Source organism: Drosophila santomea, chromosome 3R (genome assembly GCF_016746245.2).
Source record: "Drosophila santomea strain STO CAGO 1482 chromosome 3R, Prin_Dsan_1.1, whole genome shotgun sequence".
NCBI lineage: Eukaryota > Metazoa > Arthropoda > Insecta > Diptera > Drosophilidae > Drosophila > Drosophila santomea.
Genome location: NC_053019.2, coordinates 14,836,731 through 14,853,638, shown reverse-complemented (window position 1 = coordinate 14,853,638; position 16,908 = coordinate 14,836,731). Strand labels below are relative to the sequence as shown.

The following is a 16,908-nucleotide window of genomic DNA, read 5'->3' as shown; positions in this document are numbered from 1 at the left end:
GAAGGATCCAGCTGGGCGGGGTCGTGACTCCCAGATTTGCTTACCGTTTTTTATGGCTGATTTGACGGGAAACGGAAACGCGAAATTGCAAAAGCGCAATAAAGTGTAGCATAAACAAAGGCGCGTACGCCGAATGACTGCCTGCTGCTGGATGGAAATAAATATATATACATAAACATATATACATATATACATATGTACATGGAGTGGCCGGGAATATACGAAATGCTACAACTTGAAAGTAAATTTGTTTGCCACACTGTTGGTGTTTGAACTTATGCTTTATCTTGTTTTATTGCACGCAACGAACAGATTGTTGTTCAACTTTTATCCGCGTTTTACATTCAATTGGTTGGGCTTTCTCCTCTTTTTGCGGGTTTGGTAAGCTGCATTCATAGTAATTCCATTTGGCACTTTGCGGCTTAAGCAATACAAAAATATTCTTTAATCAATCTGTCCTCCGGTGAAGCACAATTGTGAAGCAGTATTTACAGTTTGCGAATACTTTGCTCTGCTTGGACTGTTGTTATTTTCCACTTGTTTTTCCACTTGATGGCGTTCGAATTTGCACTGGAATAACAAAATTCTACAGTCATGTCTATCACACGAAATACATGTGTTTGTGAGCCATTATGCAGTGTCAGCAGAGTTGAGTGAAAATACGAGAATTCCTAAAGTACGAGCCGAGCGCCCATGCCAAGGCGTTTGGATTGACGCATGCATTTCTCGCCGGAGGCTGCCTGCATATTTATGATTCGTGTGCGTCTTATAAATAAAGAAATTGCAAAATGAAAATGCAAATGCAAAAACATCAGTTCCTGTGGAACTGTGTCAACAATGCGTGCCATAAGTCTACCTGTGCTCACCCAGCTCCTCACCCAGCACCATCTGATCAGGGTCGTCGTGTACTTCACATCCGGCAGGTATGAAATCATTGTGTATGCTCTGAAATATTTTCAGGTCTTGTCCAGCTCAATGGGAGTAGGGAATATCCTGGAGGTAGCAAGTTATCACAAATTAAATACTAACAATGCAATAACATATTTGAAATGCAACCAAAATCTATATCGGAAAAAAGTTTGGCACTGAAATATTCATAAATTTGTACTCATTAGTTGTAACCATTCTGAATTGTGAATTGTGATTATTACTGAATTTTATTGCTTAAGCGTACCATAATTACCGAATTCTATAAGACCCTAAAACATATTTTAAGGGTATGAAGCCCCACGCAGCTGCTGACATCCAGCTGCGGAAAAGTGAGGACGATATCCCAAGAATTAGGGGTGGCTGTTCCGGCGTATCAACAGTTGGTTCCTGGCCCCAGCTACAGTTGAGTGGAGTGCGGATAGACTAGAATACGGGGTAGATAGAATTGCACTCAAGGATCCAGAAGGGGCGCCTCTTTCTGGGCGCAGTGAGGCATGGTCGAACTGCTTTATCGACGCTATGTAGGTTGCCAAGCGACCGTAACCAAGCGTTCCCGACCAAAACAGAAAACTGAAAACTGAAAACTGAAAGCAGAAAGCAGAAAACGCACAACACACAAAACCCAAACACCGAGGAGCCAGCAAGGCGTAAGGAGAGCAAATCCCGAGGAAACAAACGGCTCTGCGAAAAAATGGTAAGAAATGTGGCTGGAAAGTGTTGTCAGATACTCCGGAGATACTTATGTCCCTGCCCAGATACTTTCGCGCGGAAAAACCGACTCGGCGAGCTCGAGGAACGCCAGCGGAGGCACTGGCAGTGGACTCGGTGTCGGCAGGCAGGCGAGGAAGACCCCGGCACCGGCCTCCCTCGAGGATTTCATCATCAAGCGGGACTACACGGGAGCCCGGGCTTTTCTGGAGGTGCGTACGGATTACTCTTGTCTCCCATTCAGTGGACAATCGTGGCTGAGTTTTCACAATTTAGTTTCTTATGCACCAACAGTAAAGTAACTAGCGCATATTAGCCAGCTTCAATTTAATGATTTTTGGTTTTTTCCATACTTATGTACATGGTTTTTTTTCTTGATAACGTAACTCAACTAATTAGTGCTTATTAGTTAGTTAGCACTTTGTAGTGCTACTTTAGATAGTGTACCAAAAGTACAAAATACAAAAGTGCCAAAATACAAATCACTTACGAGAGGCAACAAAAACAAAGTTAAGTTTATATAATCATTGGTTTATTTATTTAACTTATAAAGCAGCATAGCACAATAAATTATTCAGCTTAATTCGCGTTTGTCGGCATTACACAACGAAAACGAAGTTAAATTATCCAGAATGAGCTTCGAAGGTGTATTCATCGAGGGGAACAGCAGGTGCATCTTCTGGGAATTGGTCTTTGAAATTTTCACACAACTCCGCATCACTTATTTCATCAAGGCATTTTTGGAATGACGGCGATAGAGGAACTGCCTTTGCGGCTATCAACGCGATTAAAAGAAGCACAATCAGAGCAAAGAACTTCATGGCAGAGATCACTATGCAATCTGACTATATGTCAGCTGCTTTTATACCAGTTTGGCAGACGTTGAGTTTAAGTTGGCCTAGACTCGTTTTCGAATTACTTATAGATTAGTGACGCGTATAACTTTGCATCTCTTAGTCCGAATACATTAATCGATTGATAGCCGTCCATTGTATTCTGAACGACACTGTAAAATTTGAGCTTACTGAATTAAAATATTGTGGTTCAAAGACATGTTACCTTTGTTTATTCATAATTGATTTGTGCTACCACATAGTATTAGTATAATATTAGTTTTGTCTGAAAACAACTGGCTATGTTTGCCGAAACGGACCTGATTTATATATGCTAGTCGGCGAAACTTGTTTTTTTAATTAGCTCATTTTTGCATTTATACACAGTGCTTTTATTATTAGTCACTATTAAACCAGTGACGCTAAATGTCGTGATTTTTATCAAACATGTGCACCTCTAAATACTGGTATTAAGACTAAACCAAAAGAAACATACACACTTTTTTGTAAGTTATTTTTTCTTGGTTAAATATCTAACTAGTGCATCCACTTCAGTTCGCCAACGATGACGAGGACGAGGAGGAGGGTGCCCAGGGACCCAAGCAGAGCCTGGTGGACCAGTGGATTGCCTTTTGCAATTTCCATTTGGGTGATTACCAACAGGCACTCGCCCAGTACAAGGCCATACAGCAGGGTTCCTCAAGTCCGGATGGGAAATTGGATCTCAACCTGGCCGTGTGCATGTTCTATTTGGGCCTGTACGAGGAGGCCCAACAACTGATGGCCAATGCGGCTGACAACCCGCTGAAGCAGCGACTGCTCTTCCACTTGGCCCACAAGCTGGGCAGCGAGGAGGAGTGGAGCCAGCTGCAGGAGGAGCTGCAGGACTCCTCGAGCTTGGAGCAGCAACTCAGCCTCGCCTCGATGCACTACATGCGGGCCCATTACCAGGAGGCCATCGACGTGTACAAGCGGGTGCTGGTGGACAACAAGGAATACCAGGCCATCAATGTCTACTTGGCCTTGTGCTTCTATAAGCTGGACTACTACGACATGTCCCAGGAGGTCCTGGACGTATATCTCAGTCAACATGGCGATAGCACTATAGCCATTAACCTAAAGGCCTGCAACCGATTTCGCCTCTTCAACGGTCGTGTGGCCGAGCAGGAAATCAAGAACATAGCCGATAATGGCACCTTCGGAGCGGATCTGCTGCGCCACAACTTGGTCGTTTTCCGGAATGGGGAAGGAGCATTGAGAGTGCTGCCAGGACTACTGAATATTATTCCCGAGGCTCGCTTGAATCTGGCCATATACTATCTGAAGCAGGGGGATGTCCAGGAAGCCCATGCTCTGATGAAGGAGCTGCAGCCTACCTCGCCGCATGAGTACATACTGAAAGGAGTGGTCCATGCTGCTCTTGGCCAGCAGCTGGGATCGGTAAGGAAACATCTACATATCTCTATAGGGAAAGCAACGATTATACGATGTTTCCTATCTCTTAGAAGGAGCACATCAAGACGGCCCAGCAAAACTTGCATTTGGTGGGCAGTTCGGCAACAGAGTGTGACACGATACCTGGTCGCCAGAGTATGGCCTCCGCCTTCTTCCTCTACGAGCAATTCGAGGAGGTGCTGGTCTACATGAACTCCATTCGCAGCTACTTCGTGAACGACGATGTGTTCAACTATAACTTTGCCCAGGCCAAGTGCGCCACAGGTTACTACAAGGAGGCGGAGGAGTTGCTGATGCAGATCACCGACATGGACATCAAGAATCAGCACACCTACTGCATGATCCTGGCCAAGTGCCACATACACTGCGGTCATCCTGAACTGGCTTGGAATGTATTCATCACCAGGGATACGAACGCAGAGGCATTTATTCTACTGCAGTTGATTGCCAATGAGTGCTACAAGTGTGCGGAATTCTGGGTGGCAGCCAAGGCATTTGATATGCTCGAAAAGTAAGTGAAATTATCAAGTGTTATAGCACTAGGAGAATTTTAAAACAATTTCAATTTCATTTCCAAACAGACTCGATCCCAGTCCGGAGAACTGGGAGGGCAAAAGGGGCGCCTGCGCAGGAGTTTTGTTCGCCTTGTGTACCAAGGCGCAAAGAGGTCGTCCTGGCGGAGGAATCTCCGAGGTCATCGGCATTCTACGCGACTCCTCGAACTCGCAGGCTGAGGCCATGATTAAAACCATTAGGAAGCATATAAATAATTTTAAGTAAACCATTATTTCAAGCAAAATTTGATTTTGTTTACCATAAGCCAACTTCACGCATACAAATACAGTAAAAAGATACTTATAAATCGAATATGTGTTTGATAAGCTTACAACATCGTGGTCAGCTTTCATGGGAATAAAAGCGGCAAATCGGCTTCAATTCTTAAGTGAATTCACTTAAAATTGATGTCCTATTTCCATAATTAATGAAAATTTGGTTAGCCGCCGCACAAGTCAAAGAAAATGGATTTAGAGAGCTTTTAGAGGTGAAAAATAATACTAATTCATTTGCAATTGGCCTGGCAGCACTTTTCACGTGATTACTGATTGATTTGCGGCATACACGAATATAATTTGTATCCGCAAAACAATTTGGTTAATTAATTGAAGAGCAATTTTATGAAGAAAATTAAGCCTGGCATTTCGAAAGTTATCCCATTGCCAGTGCCAGTGGCAGTGGCAGCCACTGTCCACTTAATAAATCAGGCGCAACAACTTTCAAAAACTAATTGATAATTAATGAAATCAAATCTCGTCTTCATCTTTTGTTGCCAACGAAATTCTCGGCTCAATTTAATTCCCTTGAGAGGCAATTATGCCTGAAAAGTAGCCTCCTCCTCCATTCAAACATCCAAACTCCCTCCAGCCCCTATCCACACGGCTTTCTTTGCCTGCAGTTTGCTTTTGTTCAATTTGCTGGCCATTTCGCCTGCAGGCCGAAGGATCCAGGACTCTGGCCCTGGAAGGAATGGACACAGAAACAGGACCAGAGGCCCAGCAGCAAATAGGGGAAAGCATAATTAATGCGATTAGCAAAATGCGAAAGTGTCACTGAAATAACAACAATGCGGCAATGATAATAGCAAAAATGAAGCCAATCATTTACAACCAACCAACTCAGAAATACACTATCCTTTCAATATTAAATCATAAATGTAATGGTTATTTTTGAATAAAACAGCTTAAAAACATCTGTAATTTGCCTGTTCGCTTATTTTATATAAAATATTTTCAAGTAACAATAACTAAGGTTATTCCTACAGCTGTGAGAAATGGAGCCACATTTTAAATATATGCTGGTGCCAGATTTGATTACCCATAAATATTTTTTGTACATATAACATAACTAAAACTTACTTCCTTAAGGTTCATACTTAAGTCTTTAACACATAATTTGGTCTTAAATGCATTCAACCTTAATGTAAGGATATACCCCTCTAGATGTCCGTTGTGCTCCCATTCGAGGTCAGGTCAGGTCAGGGGGTCTTGACCCCGGTAGCACTTAACGGGTTCGAGATGGCTCAGCAAACCAGCGGAAATGTGTCGCAGCCATTTTGCCTAATTGGCTTTGCTTTGCTACACCAATAAAAATTAGCCGAGAGATAAACCGGAAATGGCGCAGGCATTGAGCTTAATATATAGATATGTTTATCTACAAATTTCGCCAGGATTTTTTTGCTGCCTTGCCAACACTTTTGCTAATTAGTTGAGCAAATATTTAAGCAAGGGCTGAGTGCAAAACTTTAAGGCCAATGCGGCTGGCATTTTTCACCAATGCATTTTTGTACTCGAAAAACTTTGGGCCGACTATAAATCAGCTGCTAGCCCTGCCCAGCCTTTCGCTCTTAACAATTCCATTACAAAAATTAAAAGCAAATGCAAAGATAACTTTTTCCAACGAGCCTGCAAAAACAAAACGGAAAAATGGCAAGAAAATAGTTATTAAATATTTCTTTGGCTCAATCGCTGAGCGAACTTTTTCCAGCACCTACAAGTGAATGAAAAGAAAAACTCACCACCCGAAAAAGCACCCAGAAGTTGATCCTGATAAAGTTTTGTGTATATGTTATTAAACATTCTTGTTGGCTCTTTTTTATACTGCTTTAAAAGAATTAATTCGTGTGATTATCGTCCTAGTACTTAAAGAGCATTTGGTTTTACGAAGGGAATTACCGATATATCACAAAATCAAAAATAACTTTTCAATGCCACCCGTTTTAAATGCCGTATATTTTGTAGCCCCCATATAAATATATTCTTTATATATATTTCATGCAATAGCTTTAAGTAAGTTAAGCCAAAGCTTAGGTTCCAAAGGTCAAACTAAATGGCTAATATATGCGCAGACTGGGCAAACATCAAGGTTATCTGCATGATTAACGAGTTGGACTGATTTGGCAAGTAGAGTAAACTTTCCAGACGTTCGTAGAAATCCTGGCCACAGGCCAATGAAATTAGAATGATCTAAAACATTTAGGAGGCTGTGTGAAATATGGACAAACTGAAATTTCTAGCTTCTGCCCACAATTAAAAACAAAGTCAAATTGAATGTACAGGAATTATTATCGTCATTTGCGTAGATATAAAATTGATAAAGTATACATTTTGATTGCTTAAATTCGCTTAATTCAAAATTCACAACTATGAGTTCGAATGAGAGAAAGCTGGAGGCTGACTACGAGAAGTTGATAGAACAGAATATCAAAAGCCAGTTCGAGAAAAATGGAACCATGGCGGCGCTACGATGCGAAGTGCACGTGAAGATTCTTATGATGATGCGTGGCCAGCTGGACATGTCCAACATCCAACCTTTAGCCGGTGGAGCATCTGGTGGAAGCAATCATTCAGAAGATCACAGCCTGGTCAAGCTCATCAACCAGCTGGTTATGGAGTTTCTCGATTGGTTCGGCTACAGACACACCCTGGAAACATTTCGCATGGAGACGGGTGAAAGTGTGGCCAATCGCAGGGAAATGGAGCAAAGTCTGCTCATCACACCCGAGTCAAAGGATTTTCCCCTCCTGGCTCAGCTGGTTTTGCGCGATTGGAAGTCCACTACGCATAAAGGGGGTTCCAAAAAGGTGATTCAACTGTCGGATCCTGTAAAGGCACAGACTACACAACCGAGTCGGAAATTAATAAAGGAGCTAACAGCGATGCGAACCCAAAAGTCTGAAACTAAGCAAGAGAAACTAGTACAATACAACCGAAAACTCATCTCCAATGATCCGCTCACAAAAGCCATCGCCCTCAAGAGCAATGCTACTCCACCTCGCTCGTTGAAAACCGAGAAGTGTAAGTCATACGTGGATAGTTCTGAATCCGATATTCTGGAATCGGACTACAGCGAGGAGGAGTCGGAGGATAGTGACGCCTATAAGGACATACCCGATAGACAGATCTTCATCGACGACTTGCCGCCAGAGGGAAAATATGCGGCTAACTATGGCGAAGAGGGTCCCTTTGTTGCAAACAAAAATCAGAACGTTGCTAAGGTTCAGCAAGATGAAATCGAGTCACACAACGACAATATCCCTAGCTCATCAAATAAGCCAAAAACACAGAGAAAACCACTAATTGAAAGTTCCGACTCTGAAGATAGGCCTTCGATCAGCGGAAGGAATAAAGTTTCTAGGCAGGACTATTGGAATTCCCCGCGAAGAGTGACACTGCGGAGCAAAAACACCTTGAAGTCTAAGGATGAACCTGATCCGGCAGTGACAAAACCCTATTGTCCAGATACCCACATAGGAAAAATAGATTTTGACAGCGATTACAGCTCGGATGAAGATTGATCAATAGCTAGAGTTCCAAATTTCCCATGTGTATTTGCAGATTTTAATTTCTCGTCCTGCGCTACATTCTTTTAGTACCACTTTAATAAACGGAAAATTTTGAATGACCATCTTATTTTTTATTGATAAAAGAGAATGGGATCACAAAGGCAGCTGTTCATTAGGGCACATCTGTTACTGGCGAAGTAGTTTCAGAGCTCCATCGTCGATATTTCAGCCACGAGAATTTACTGCCCTGCCGTTCAATTAATGAGCGCTGGAGTTTCCTGCGGGAAACTGGTTTTCTATTTAATATTCGAAACACAAACCAGAAGGTTAACAATTAGTTAACTCGCCTCCGGGGCAACGGGGTTAGGGCAAGGGTAAAGAAAGACCAAAATGGCCGTCAATAGGGGACCGGCGTCCATTGTGTTACATCATTATAATTGAAATCAATATCCCCCAGACGCAGAAGTGGAAATGGAGGAAGTGCAGTGAACGCGAATCGGATGCCGCCTGTCAATTCGATTGCATTAAAATGGCGTGCGAGTCTTAACACCATTAATTACAACGGCAATGAGTCAATATTATGACAGTTGCAACTGTGACCCCGACAACAAAGCGAACACGGAGGTGGCCGCCCGAAACCAGAGCAAGCCGATGACATCCTCAATCAATTAATTAGGCCTGTTGGGGATGTCGACGGAGGTCTCTGACCCTCTTAAGCATTCCGCTGCGATTGATTGATTTTATGCAGATGGTGAAAGGGTACAAGCATCCCCACAGGGTCAGTCCCACACTCAGAAAGATGAATGGGTTGACTGAGCGGCTCAGGTGGGGTTTCGAAACAGAGTTCCTCTCTGTTTAATTTTATAAACTTTTACTAAATATTCTTCGCATATATAAGATTGTCGTATATTCAAGAGGTAATAACTGATATTTTCCAATCGAGGCAATCACATCCTCTAACTTGCTCCACTCCATCAGCACCCAGTAAACGATGGCCAACTGGCGCAGCCAGTTACCAGTAGCCAGCCAGTACGTATTCGTACACTATCCATATATACCGATATATGTATGTACTTATGTCCACATGGACCATATCAATAACGCGCACGGAGCGTACGAAAAATGCAATTTTAATTAGCCAGACGTGCGACAAACGCACGTAGAACGCATAACCGCAAGATGGTGCTGCAATTAGGCGAATCCATCCGAATCGGAATCCGAATCCGAATCCGAGTAAGAGTCCGGAGCAGGAGCTGCTCCCCGGGCTACCCAGTCTTCCCAGTCTTCACTCAGTCATCGGCTACGTGCTGCTCTGCCAAACAAAATGATGTGGCCAAATGTTCGCGAGATGTGGAAGGGTAAGTTAGGGTTGAGTTGGGCGGCTATGGCCAAATTACTTTATCGATTTGCCTGGTACTCGTACTTTGTACAATTCGGCTTGTTGCATACATTACCCGCCGAATGAGCAAACGTGGGTGGCCATGAATGCGGACATGGATGTGGATGAGGAGGTGGGAGTGGGAGTGGGAGTGGGAGGATTAAGGGCTTGTGGCTCCAGAGCGGAGCCCGTTGGATGACCACGCTAACGAGCCTCATTAGTGGCATGCGTGGCATCATTCTGTTCCTCCCGTTGACATTTGCAAACCGCGTGGAACGTGATTTCTTATGGCATTCAAGGCAGTAATGAATCTCCAACGACGAAATATTGGAGAACCATTCAAAAGGAGGAAGAAATAACACTATAAAGCCATTCAATCTTTGTAAGTACAGTAAGTTGTAAAGCTTTATAGAAAAACTTCTTAAAACCAAACACTTCCTTAGTTTTAACTCCGTAAAGAAATGTGGTTATAAAATCAATCCCATTAAATACCTGTTAAGAGAGGGCACCAAATTACACTAAATTTCAAAACTCTGAACTTGCAATGCGTTCCATGTGATAAACTATAAATTGCCTCTGGCTGATAGGGCTCACTGGGCGTATGTGTGATATTTCAGTGGTCAGTTATCTGGTCCTAGCTCCGGCAGAACTGCCCAATGATGTGCGGTTTTAGTCGATGTCGAAGGGCGAGAGCTTATGAAAATATGTTCGGTTCGCCCACATTGTTTACAGCAATTTTATTGTGGCCAAGTTTCGACTATCATCCTGTGGCTTCTTCCTTACTCGGCATATGAACACATATAAATGTTTAATCCAAACAGCCACGCCCACACAAGCAGTCATTGGGGGCGGGACAGGAGGTCAGTTGAACTTTCATGTGCTCGAACCCTGATGAGTTGACGAAAACCGAAAGAAACCGAATATCAAGGACACTTGAAGTGAGCCAAACACACAAAGTATGTATATGTACATGAGCTACATGTACGTACAGTGTGCGACATAACGACCTGGTTGCAGTGAAGCGGAAACGCACTTTAGTGATTTTTAATGCGAAAGCAATTTGAAAAGTTTTGCTTTATCCAAAAAAGTTCTAACGATAAGGAGGCATGTTGGTTTTTGGCGGTTCGTTTTTTTGCTTTCAAATCGGAGCGCATGCTGCTAAGCAAAGTGATTATCTATAATCACTTAGCCTCGTGGTTATACATAAAACCACTTTTCTACATTTAATTTATCTTGTAGAACACCGATTTAATGTTAGTAGGCTCTAGCATGTAGGTGTTTCGAAGATGGAAGGACTTGAGCAACTTAAAGTACACCTTTGACTTGCCTTGACGTTTATAATTAACCAAATCGACTATATTCACTCTATTTCCACAAACTGGGACCGAGTCGACTGGAAGTAAGAGGCTTAGAGCCCCAGTAAGTACATATTAATACCTTTCGGCAGGTGTGATTTCCCACAACCCAATTTGGGCAGATCATACATCGCCGTATTGGCAATAGAGTCTGATTTTGTGGGGATTATCTAAACAAGGTATGGCCATCAATTGCAAGTGCAATTGCGGCGATTAACGTTTCGGTCTGAAAAGTCCTTTGGCAGTTTATTTTCGACGACTGTCTATTAAGTTTTCCATTACAACAGATAGCGATCAGGACACGCCTCCTCGGCAAACAGTGCGTCCCTTCCCCATGTGGCACATGGGTACATGGGGCTCATATGGGGTAACTTCAAACGTAAATCGAATGAAAGGCCCAAAGTGAAAGCTAAAGACGTCAAGCCTTCCAGTTCCCAGTTCCTTAAATGTGTGCGTGAAGGTCCTGGCAAGTGCAGTCGAAGTGTGTGAGAGTATGAGTGTGAGTGCCATGACAACAATGGCATTTTGATACTTTTGTATGAGATTTAATGAAATTTGAATCCTTTTGTTGAGTGGAATGACAACGGCAAGGAAGCTGTTCTCGATGCCGAAGGAGAAAACGGGAAAAGTGGCAGGAAGCAGGTCGAAGGACGAAGAGCGAAGGACGAAAGACGAGCAGAACAAGAAGCATTCGCCTGTGGGCAAGTTTGGTGCGAGTACACTGCAAAAAGATTACCGTCGTGTTTGTTTCAGTGAGTTTCATAAAAAGTAATCATCTATAAGATATAGAACTCCATTGAATTTTAGAGTTTGGATAAAGGCAGCAGGCACGTTACTGAAAATAGCACTTTGAAAGTACATTTCACTCATTTAGTGCCTTCATTTCTCTCAGTGCACTCAGTTTTCATGTAGTTAAAGTATCTGCGTGGGTGTGTGGGTATTTATAAGTATATATAAATGTGTACGTTTTGGGTGTCTTACAACAATAGTAAAACAATCTTCTTAATGCACACTTTGGCCTAAAGGAATTTTTCCACTTGTAAAGCGATACTTGTAGGGCAGAGATATGTGTTCCGGATACGGGTACGGGTCCGGGTCCCGATTCCATCACCATCCCGCCCCTTCAACCGCCTCATCAGCATCGTCAATTTGGCATTGGATCTATACTATGGATACTCACACTTGTGCGTGTGTTCATAGATATATTGACAGAGAAACATGTTAATAAACATCTGCAAGTTTGGTTTATTGTCATCGGGAAAGCTCTGCACAAAGAGACATCAAGTCGATGGAAATAAATTTGAAGAGACACCGAGGAGTAGACACTGAGACAATATGCTCGAGGGAACCGAATGCCGAAAGGGTTCTCTTGTTTGTCCGGGGTTCCGGCGGAGGTATCAATAACATTGTTGTCCTGGGAAGGAGTGGATGGGAGTGCGGGTGCCACAACATAGTAGCTCCTCTCCAGTTATTAGTTCCATGACGAAGATGTCGCTTGGCAGCCAAGGATGATGGGCGTGTGCGTTTTTGCCAAGCAGCCTCATCAACCTGGCTCACTTTTCTCTTGTTTGCCCATAGTTTAAACCAATTTTGTAGTTTAATTGTGTGTTGCCTATACATTGTATTTTGGTTTCCAAACATTCATTTTTGTACTTCAGTTAGGCTAAATGTGTTAACCACTAGGAGGTTGCCAAGGGCAAGATCAAAGGGCCAGACGTAAAGCTCCACTTATAGTTCTTAGTTTATGGTGGTGTAAAAACACTACTTAATACATATAAAAATAGCCAAATACTATTTATTTGAATACTATTTTAACCTCTGATTCCGGCCCCAACATCCCACTTCCCCTTCAACTCAAGCAGACAACTGACAATACACATTTGCCTCGACTCCGCACATGTAAACCTATGTGCTGGCAAATTTACATTTAATTTTTGGCCAGACAAGACACAGAACATGCAATTACCAGCCCCAAGAAAGGCGGGTTGAGTGCCCCACTTTAAGGCAAGTGGCTGGGAAGCTGGGAAGCTGGGAAAGGAGGTGTTTTAGTTCTCAACTGACATTTTAGCGGTTTTGGCTTATGCGGAAGGGAACTACCTTCTTTTAGGATTTTAATTAAAAAATTACTCATATCACCGAAGAGATGGAGACGGAGCTGGAGCTAACCCAGCTTTCTTCCCGTTTCTGCGTAAGATAAATTTGCCGGCTTGACGAAATATTCGTGTGGTTGCTCCATTCGGGAAAAGTCTGTGGCAGCGGCTGCCTAAAATTGTGCTGCAAGTTTATGAAAATTCCTTGTTTATGGAAAAGGTGTGTGTGGAAATGGTGTTGGCTTGTTAATTTTGCGCTGCTCCAGCGCTGCTGTCAAATTTATATGCTGGTTAGCTTAGCTAGCAAAACTTTTCGGTTTCTGGGCTGAAGAACGAGCATTTGTATACGTGCTTGTGTGATTTTCTAATTTATGAGCCCAGTTAGAATTGGCACAATTTTTGCATGCCAGCAGGTTCGCCAAAAGCACTTTGAAATTAAGCAAAACTCAGTCGATTATGTTAAAAAGATAGAACACTTTTTCAAATATATTTTTTTGGCATTCATTATTACGAATTTGTAACTAAGAATAATTAATTTAGTTATTTAGTTCATTAAAATGGATAACAAACCAGCTACAAATAAGTTAGACAACATTTAAGGTTTCGATACATTTGTATTAACTAAAAGTAAGTTAAGATTGGTTAAGCGCAGTAAAGTGTCGGCAACAATTATTTGAGTATTCAAATGTGCGCGCCAATTCAGAGAGTGCAGCGAGTTGGCAGCTTGGAAAGAAACAGCTGTTAGGTTCCCAGTGAGTTGGCAGACCTCGCTCAAATCCTAAAAATCTACGTGGAGCAGAAATAAACAAATAATGGCGAAAAATCCAAAAAAGGAAGACGACGGCGGTAACGACTGGGCCCAAAGTGACGAGGACGACAACTGGGACGACTGGGGCGATGACGAGGACAAGTTCGTTCATGTGGAGAAGGAGCAACAGCCAGAGGAGAAAGCAGAAGTCTCGAGCAGAAACGACGCAAAAGGAACGGTGGAAAATCGGGAAAAGCTGGAAACCCCCAAAGTTTCTGCCTCTGCTGTGACCGCACCCGCCTCATCCTCGACCTCGTCGTGGGGTCTGTGGGGCGGAAAACTGAGCTCCGTGCTGAGCACGGCCACTGAAGGACTGGGCACGATAACCACCCAAGTTAACCAGGGCCTTAATCAGATCATTGGAGTGCCCGATCCCGAGGAACTGGCTCGTATCAATGTGGCTGAAAAGGCGGAAAGGGCGGAAAAGGCTGCCAAGGACCCGCCGCAGGATAGGTACCAAAGTCCAGAGGAACCAGTTGACGATAAAAACGAATCCGCGGCCGCCTTTCGCTTGGATTTTGTCACCAGTCTGGGCTCCAAGGTCCTCAACACCGGACTGGACACACTCGAAGGTATTGGCAAGAAGACCATGACCATTCTGCAGGACAACGATCCCAAGCTGATGAACAAGAGGAAGCTGCTGGGCCTAGAGGCCAACTCGCCCAATTTGAGTGCCGTATTGTTGGAGGCGAAGAAGGATGCAGACCAAATGGAGCAATCTCTGCAGCAGCTGCAGCTGGAAAGGCAGAAGGCCCAGCTGCGTTTCGAAGTCCTTTTCGAGCATTACTGCGGACTGGTGCATTTCGAGGCCCTGGAGATCCTCTCCAGAGAGTCGCGCCTCAAGCTGGACACCCTTCTCGATGCTGTTAGTGGTAACGCCCTTGCCGAATTGCAGGAAACGATAAACGAGGTGAAGGAACTCCTCGAACTGGAGGACCTGGAAGTGGAGAGTGAAGGTGACTACGAGGCAGAGGAACTGAGCGAGCGACTGGCTGCCACGATCAAAGATGCAGAGCTGGGCATTCAGTTCGACGACATAGCCAAGTGAGTAGACCGCAATTGAAAGTATTTGAACATAGTAAACTCAAATCTTTTATGCAGACACTGGACGCAGTCGCTCAGCTGGTTGACATCTGAGGATGCCACCACCGCCGATCTGGAGCAAGCTTATGCAAAGAGCATCCACGCCCTGAGCGAAGCCTGCGCCCTCGAGATGTGCAAGCTGCACAAGATCGCCGAGCTGTTGCTGGTGAAGCCACATCATAGCACCGCCAATGAAGTGGACGGCGTCGTCAATCTCTGCCAGCAGTTCCATGGGCACCTTCAGGGACTTAGCCACCGTTTCGCCGCCGTTTTGAGCGGCAAATCAGAAGCGGAGGAATCTAAGGTTCGGGTCAGCACATTCTTTTCCGAGATGCTATCTGCAGTGCAGTTTATCGAGAAAGCCTACAAGCTATTTACACCCATTCTCCAGATGGGAGCTGTCTGAACGGATTTAAATTTAATTGTTGTACTTTCTACTTTTACTATTGCTTGGTTATTGTTTTAAACTCACATGTTTTCCATATAAATGTACAAAATTATAAATGATTGCGCTGCAAATGCTTGTGATAACATTCCCGAAAGTATTGACAAGTTTTTTCAAAGTGCAAATGGCAGTTTGGTAGCTGCACTCGTGTTTGGTTTGATTTACTAGTTGGCTTAAATTTGAGGAACAATTTTTGAAACCCGACTCTCGATAGGCGCGGCAATAATTCTCAAGCATTATCTATTCTATTCCATTAGTATTCGAACGATATATAACTCAAACGCAAAACACAAACATCAAATTGTCCATTCTTTTCTTAAATCCAACAAAATTTAGCTAGAACCATGGATCGTAACAAGCGTCCAGTTATTCTGCTAAAGGTTTCGTCCTCGGATGATTTCTATGGTTCGGCCTTGCGCAGCCACAATCTGGATCCCATCTTTATTACTCCGTCGCATTTTGTGTTCAAGAACCTTAAGCAATTGCAAGCGAAGCTTCTTGAGCCTCACAAATATGCCGGCATTATCTTTGCGACCCCTCGCTGTGTCCATGCTGTAAACGAGGCACTGGGAAAGACGCCACTTCCAAGTTGCTGGCGGGCGTTACACAACTACTCCTTGGGGAAGAACACCCACAGCGCCGCCTGGATTACATTCCAGAATCTTTCGACTCTGGGCGACCACGCTGTAAATGCGAATAATCTGTGCGACCTGATCGTGGAGACCTTCGGACCCAAGAGGGATCTTCCTCTGCTGATGCCATGTGGCAATGGCGTGGGTCAGACCTTGCGCCTCCGTTTGGTCGCCCAGGGATTCCGGGTGGATGCCTGCGAAGTGTACGAGAGTCGGTCCCATCCAGATTTCATCAATCAGATGCGGCACGCTCTCAAGTTCAAGCGAATGGAAACGATTGTGTTTTTTGGACCCTCTAGTGTCCGAAGTTCCTTGGAGTTTTTCGGGGATTACAACGTTTCGCTTAAGGATCGCAAGCTGATAGCCGTGGGAAGTGGCACCAGAAAGGCAATGGAGGAATCCGGTATGCAGGCGGACGGAGTTGTGGATGCTGCTGATGTGGACCACCTGATAAATATCATCAAAAAATAGTTTAGTATCGTTCATTTTACGTTTTTTTTAACCCGTTTTTACTTTTGGTACGCCTTCAAAATCTGTTTAGTGTCCTTTAAAGAAGTGAGGACAAAAATGTGTTAATTAAATTGTTTCAGCAAAGAACTTATTTTACCGCGTTTTTATTGCCAAAACTATTACCAAATCGATTGGATCTCTTTGGATAAAATACTTCATGATGACTTTAAAGTAGATACAAATGGAGATTTAATAACACAAAGAAATCATGTTCTTAAAAATAACTTGCCAAGTTCACACAAGTTTTTAATGAAATACAGATGTTGAAATGATATTGAATTAATTTCTAAACTCCATATACTTATTTACTTATAAAGAAGTGTAAGAAATGAACATTGATGA

General features: G+C 43.4%; 5 protein-coding genes across 5 annotated transcripts; 4 read left to right on the top strand and 1 right to left on the bottom strand.

Annotated features, from left to right (window-relative positions):
• Positions 1-1,501: 1,501 nt before the first annotated feature.
• Positions 1,502-4,745, top strand: LOC120454090 (intraflagellar transport protein 56). Its single transcript, XM_039639101.1, has 5 exons — positions 1,502-1,624; positions 1,686-1,850; positions 3,027-3,911; positions 3,977-4,437; positions 4,508-4,745. The coding sequence occupies exons 1-5, from the start codon at positions 1,622-1,624 to the stop codon at positions 4,704-4,706; spliced, it is 1,713 nt and encodes a 570-aa protein (XP_039495035.1). The 5' UTR covers positions 1,502-1,621; the 3' UTR covers positions 4,707-4,745.
• Positions 2,172-2,544, bottom strand: LOC120454091. Its single transcript, XM_039639102.1, has one exon. The coding sequence runs from the start codon at positions 2,457-2,459 to the stop codon at positions 2,262-2,264; it is 198 nt and encodes a 65-aa protein (XP_039495036.1). The 5' UTR covers positions 2,460-2,544; the 3' UTR covers positions 2,172-2,261.
• A 2,254-nt stretch (positions 4,746-6,999) lies between the features above and the next one.
• Positions 7,000-8,385, top strand: LOC120454087. The gene has a single exon (XM_039639097.2). The coding sequence runs from the start codon at positions 7,126-7,128 to the stop codon at positions 8,275-8,277; it is 1,152 nt and encodes a 383-aa protein (XP_039495031.1). The 5' UTR covers positions 7,000-7,125; the 3' UTR covers positions 8,278-8,385.
• Positions 8,386-13,835: 5,450 nt separating this feature from the next.
• LOC120453930 (protein FAM114A2) lies at positions 13,836-15,521 on the top strand. Its single transcript, XM_039638875.2, has 2 exons — positions 13,836-14,940; positions 14,998-15,521. Exons 1-2 carry the CDS (start codon positions 13,901-13,903, stop codon positions 15,383-15,385), a joined length of 1,428 nt encoding a protein of 475 aa, XP_039494809.1. The 5' UTR covers positions 13,836-13,900; the 3' UTR covers positions 15,386-15,521.
• Positions 15,522-15,656: 135 nt separating this feature from the next.
• Positions 15,657-16,653, top strand: LOC120453931 (uroporphyrinogen-III synthase). The gene has a single exon (XM_039638876.2). It carries the CDS (start codon positions 15,769-15,771, stop codon positions 16,525-16,527), a length of 759 nt encoding a protein of 252 aa, XP_039494810.1. The 5' UTR covers positions 15,657-15,768; the 3' UTR covers positions 16,528-16,653.
• The last annotated feature ends 255 nt before the right edge of the window (positions 16,654-16,908 follow it).

Excerpts from the sequence above, each read along its gene's own strand:
- LOC120454090 (XM_039639101.1), top strand. Across the intron at positions 1,851-3,026 it reads GAGCCCGGGCTTTTCTGGAG|TTCGCCAACGATGACGAGGA; the intron begins GTGCGTACGGAT and ends CATCCACTTCAG. Across the intron at positions 4,438-4,507 it reads GCATTTGATATGCTCGAAAA|ACTCGATCCCAGTCCGGAGA; the intron begins GTAAGTGAAATT and ends ATTTCCAAACAG.
- LOC120453931 (XM_039638876.2), top strand. The coding sequence starts at position 15,769 with ATGGATCGTAACAAGCGTCCAGTTATTCTGCTAAAGGTTTCGTCCTCG.
- LOC120453930 (XM_039638875.2), top strand. The coding sequence starts at position 13,901 with ATGGCGAAAAATCCAAAAAAGGAAGACGACGGCGGTAACGACTGGGCC. Across the intron at positions 14,941-14,997 it reads CAGTTCGACGACATAGCCAA|ACACTGGACGCAGTCGCTCA; the intron begins GTGAGTAGACCG and ends TCTTTTATGCAG.
- LOC120454087 (XM_039639097.2), top strand. The coding sequence starts at position 7,126 with ATGAGTTCGAATGAGAGAAAGCTGGAGGCTGACTACGAGAAGTTGATA.
- LOC120454091 (XM_039639102.1), bottom strand. The coding sequence starts at position 2,459 with ATGAAGTTCTTTGCTCTGATTGTGCTTCTTTTAATCGCGTTGATAGCC.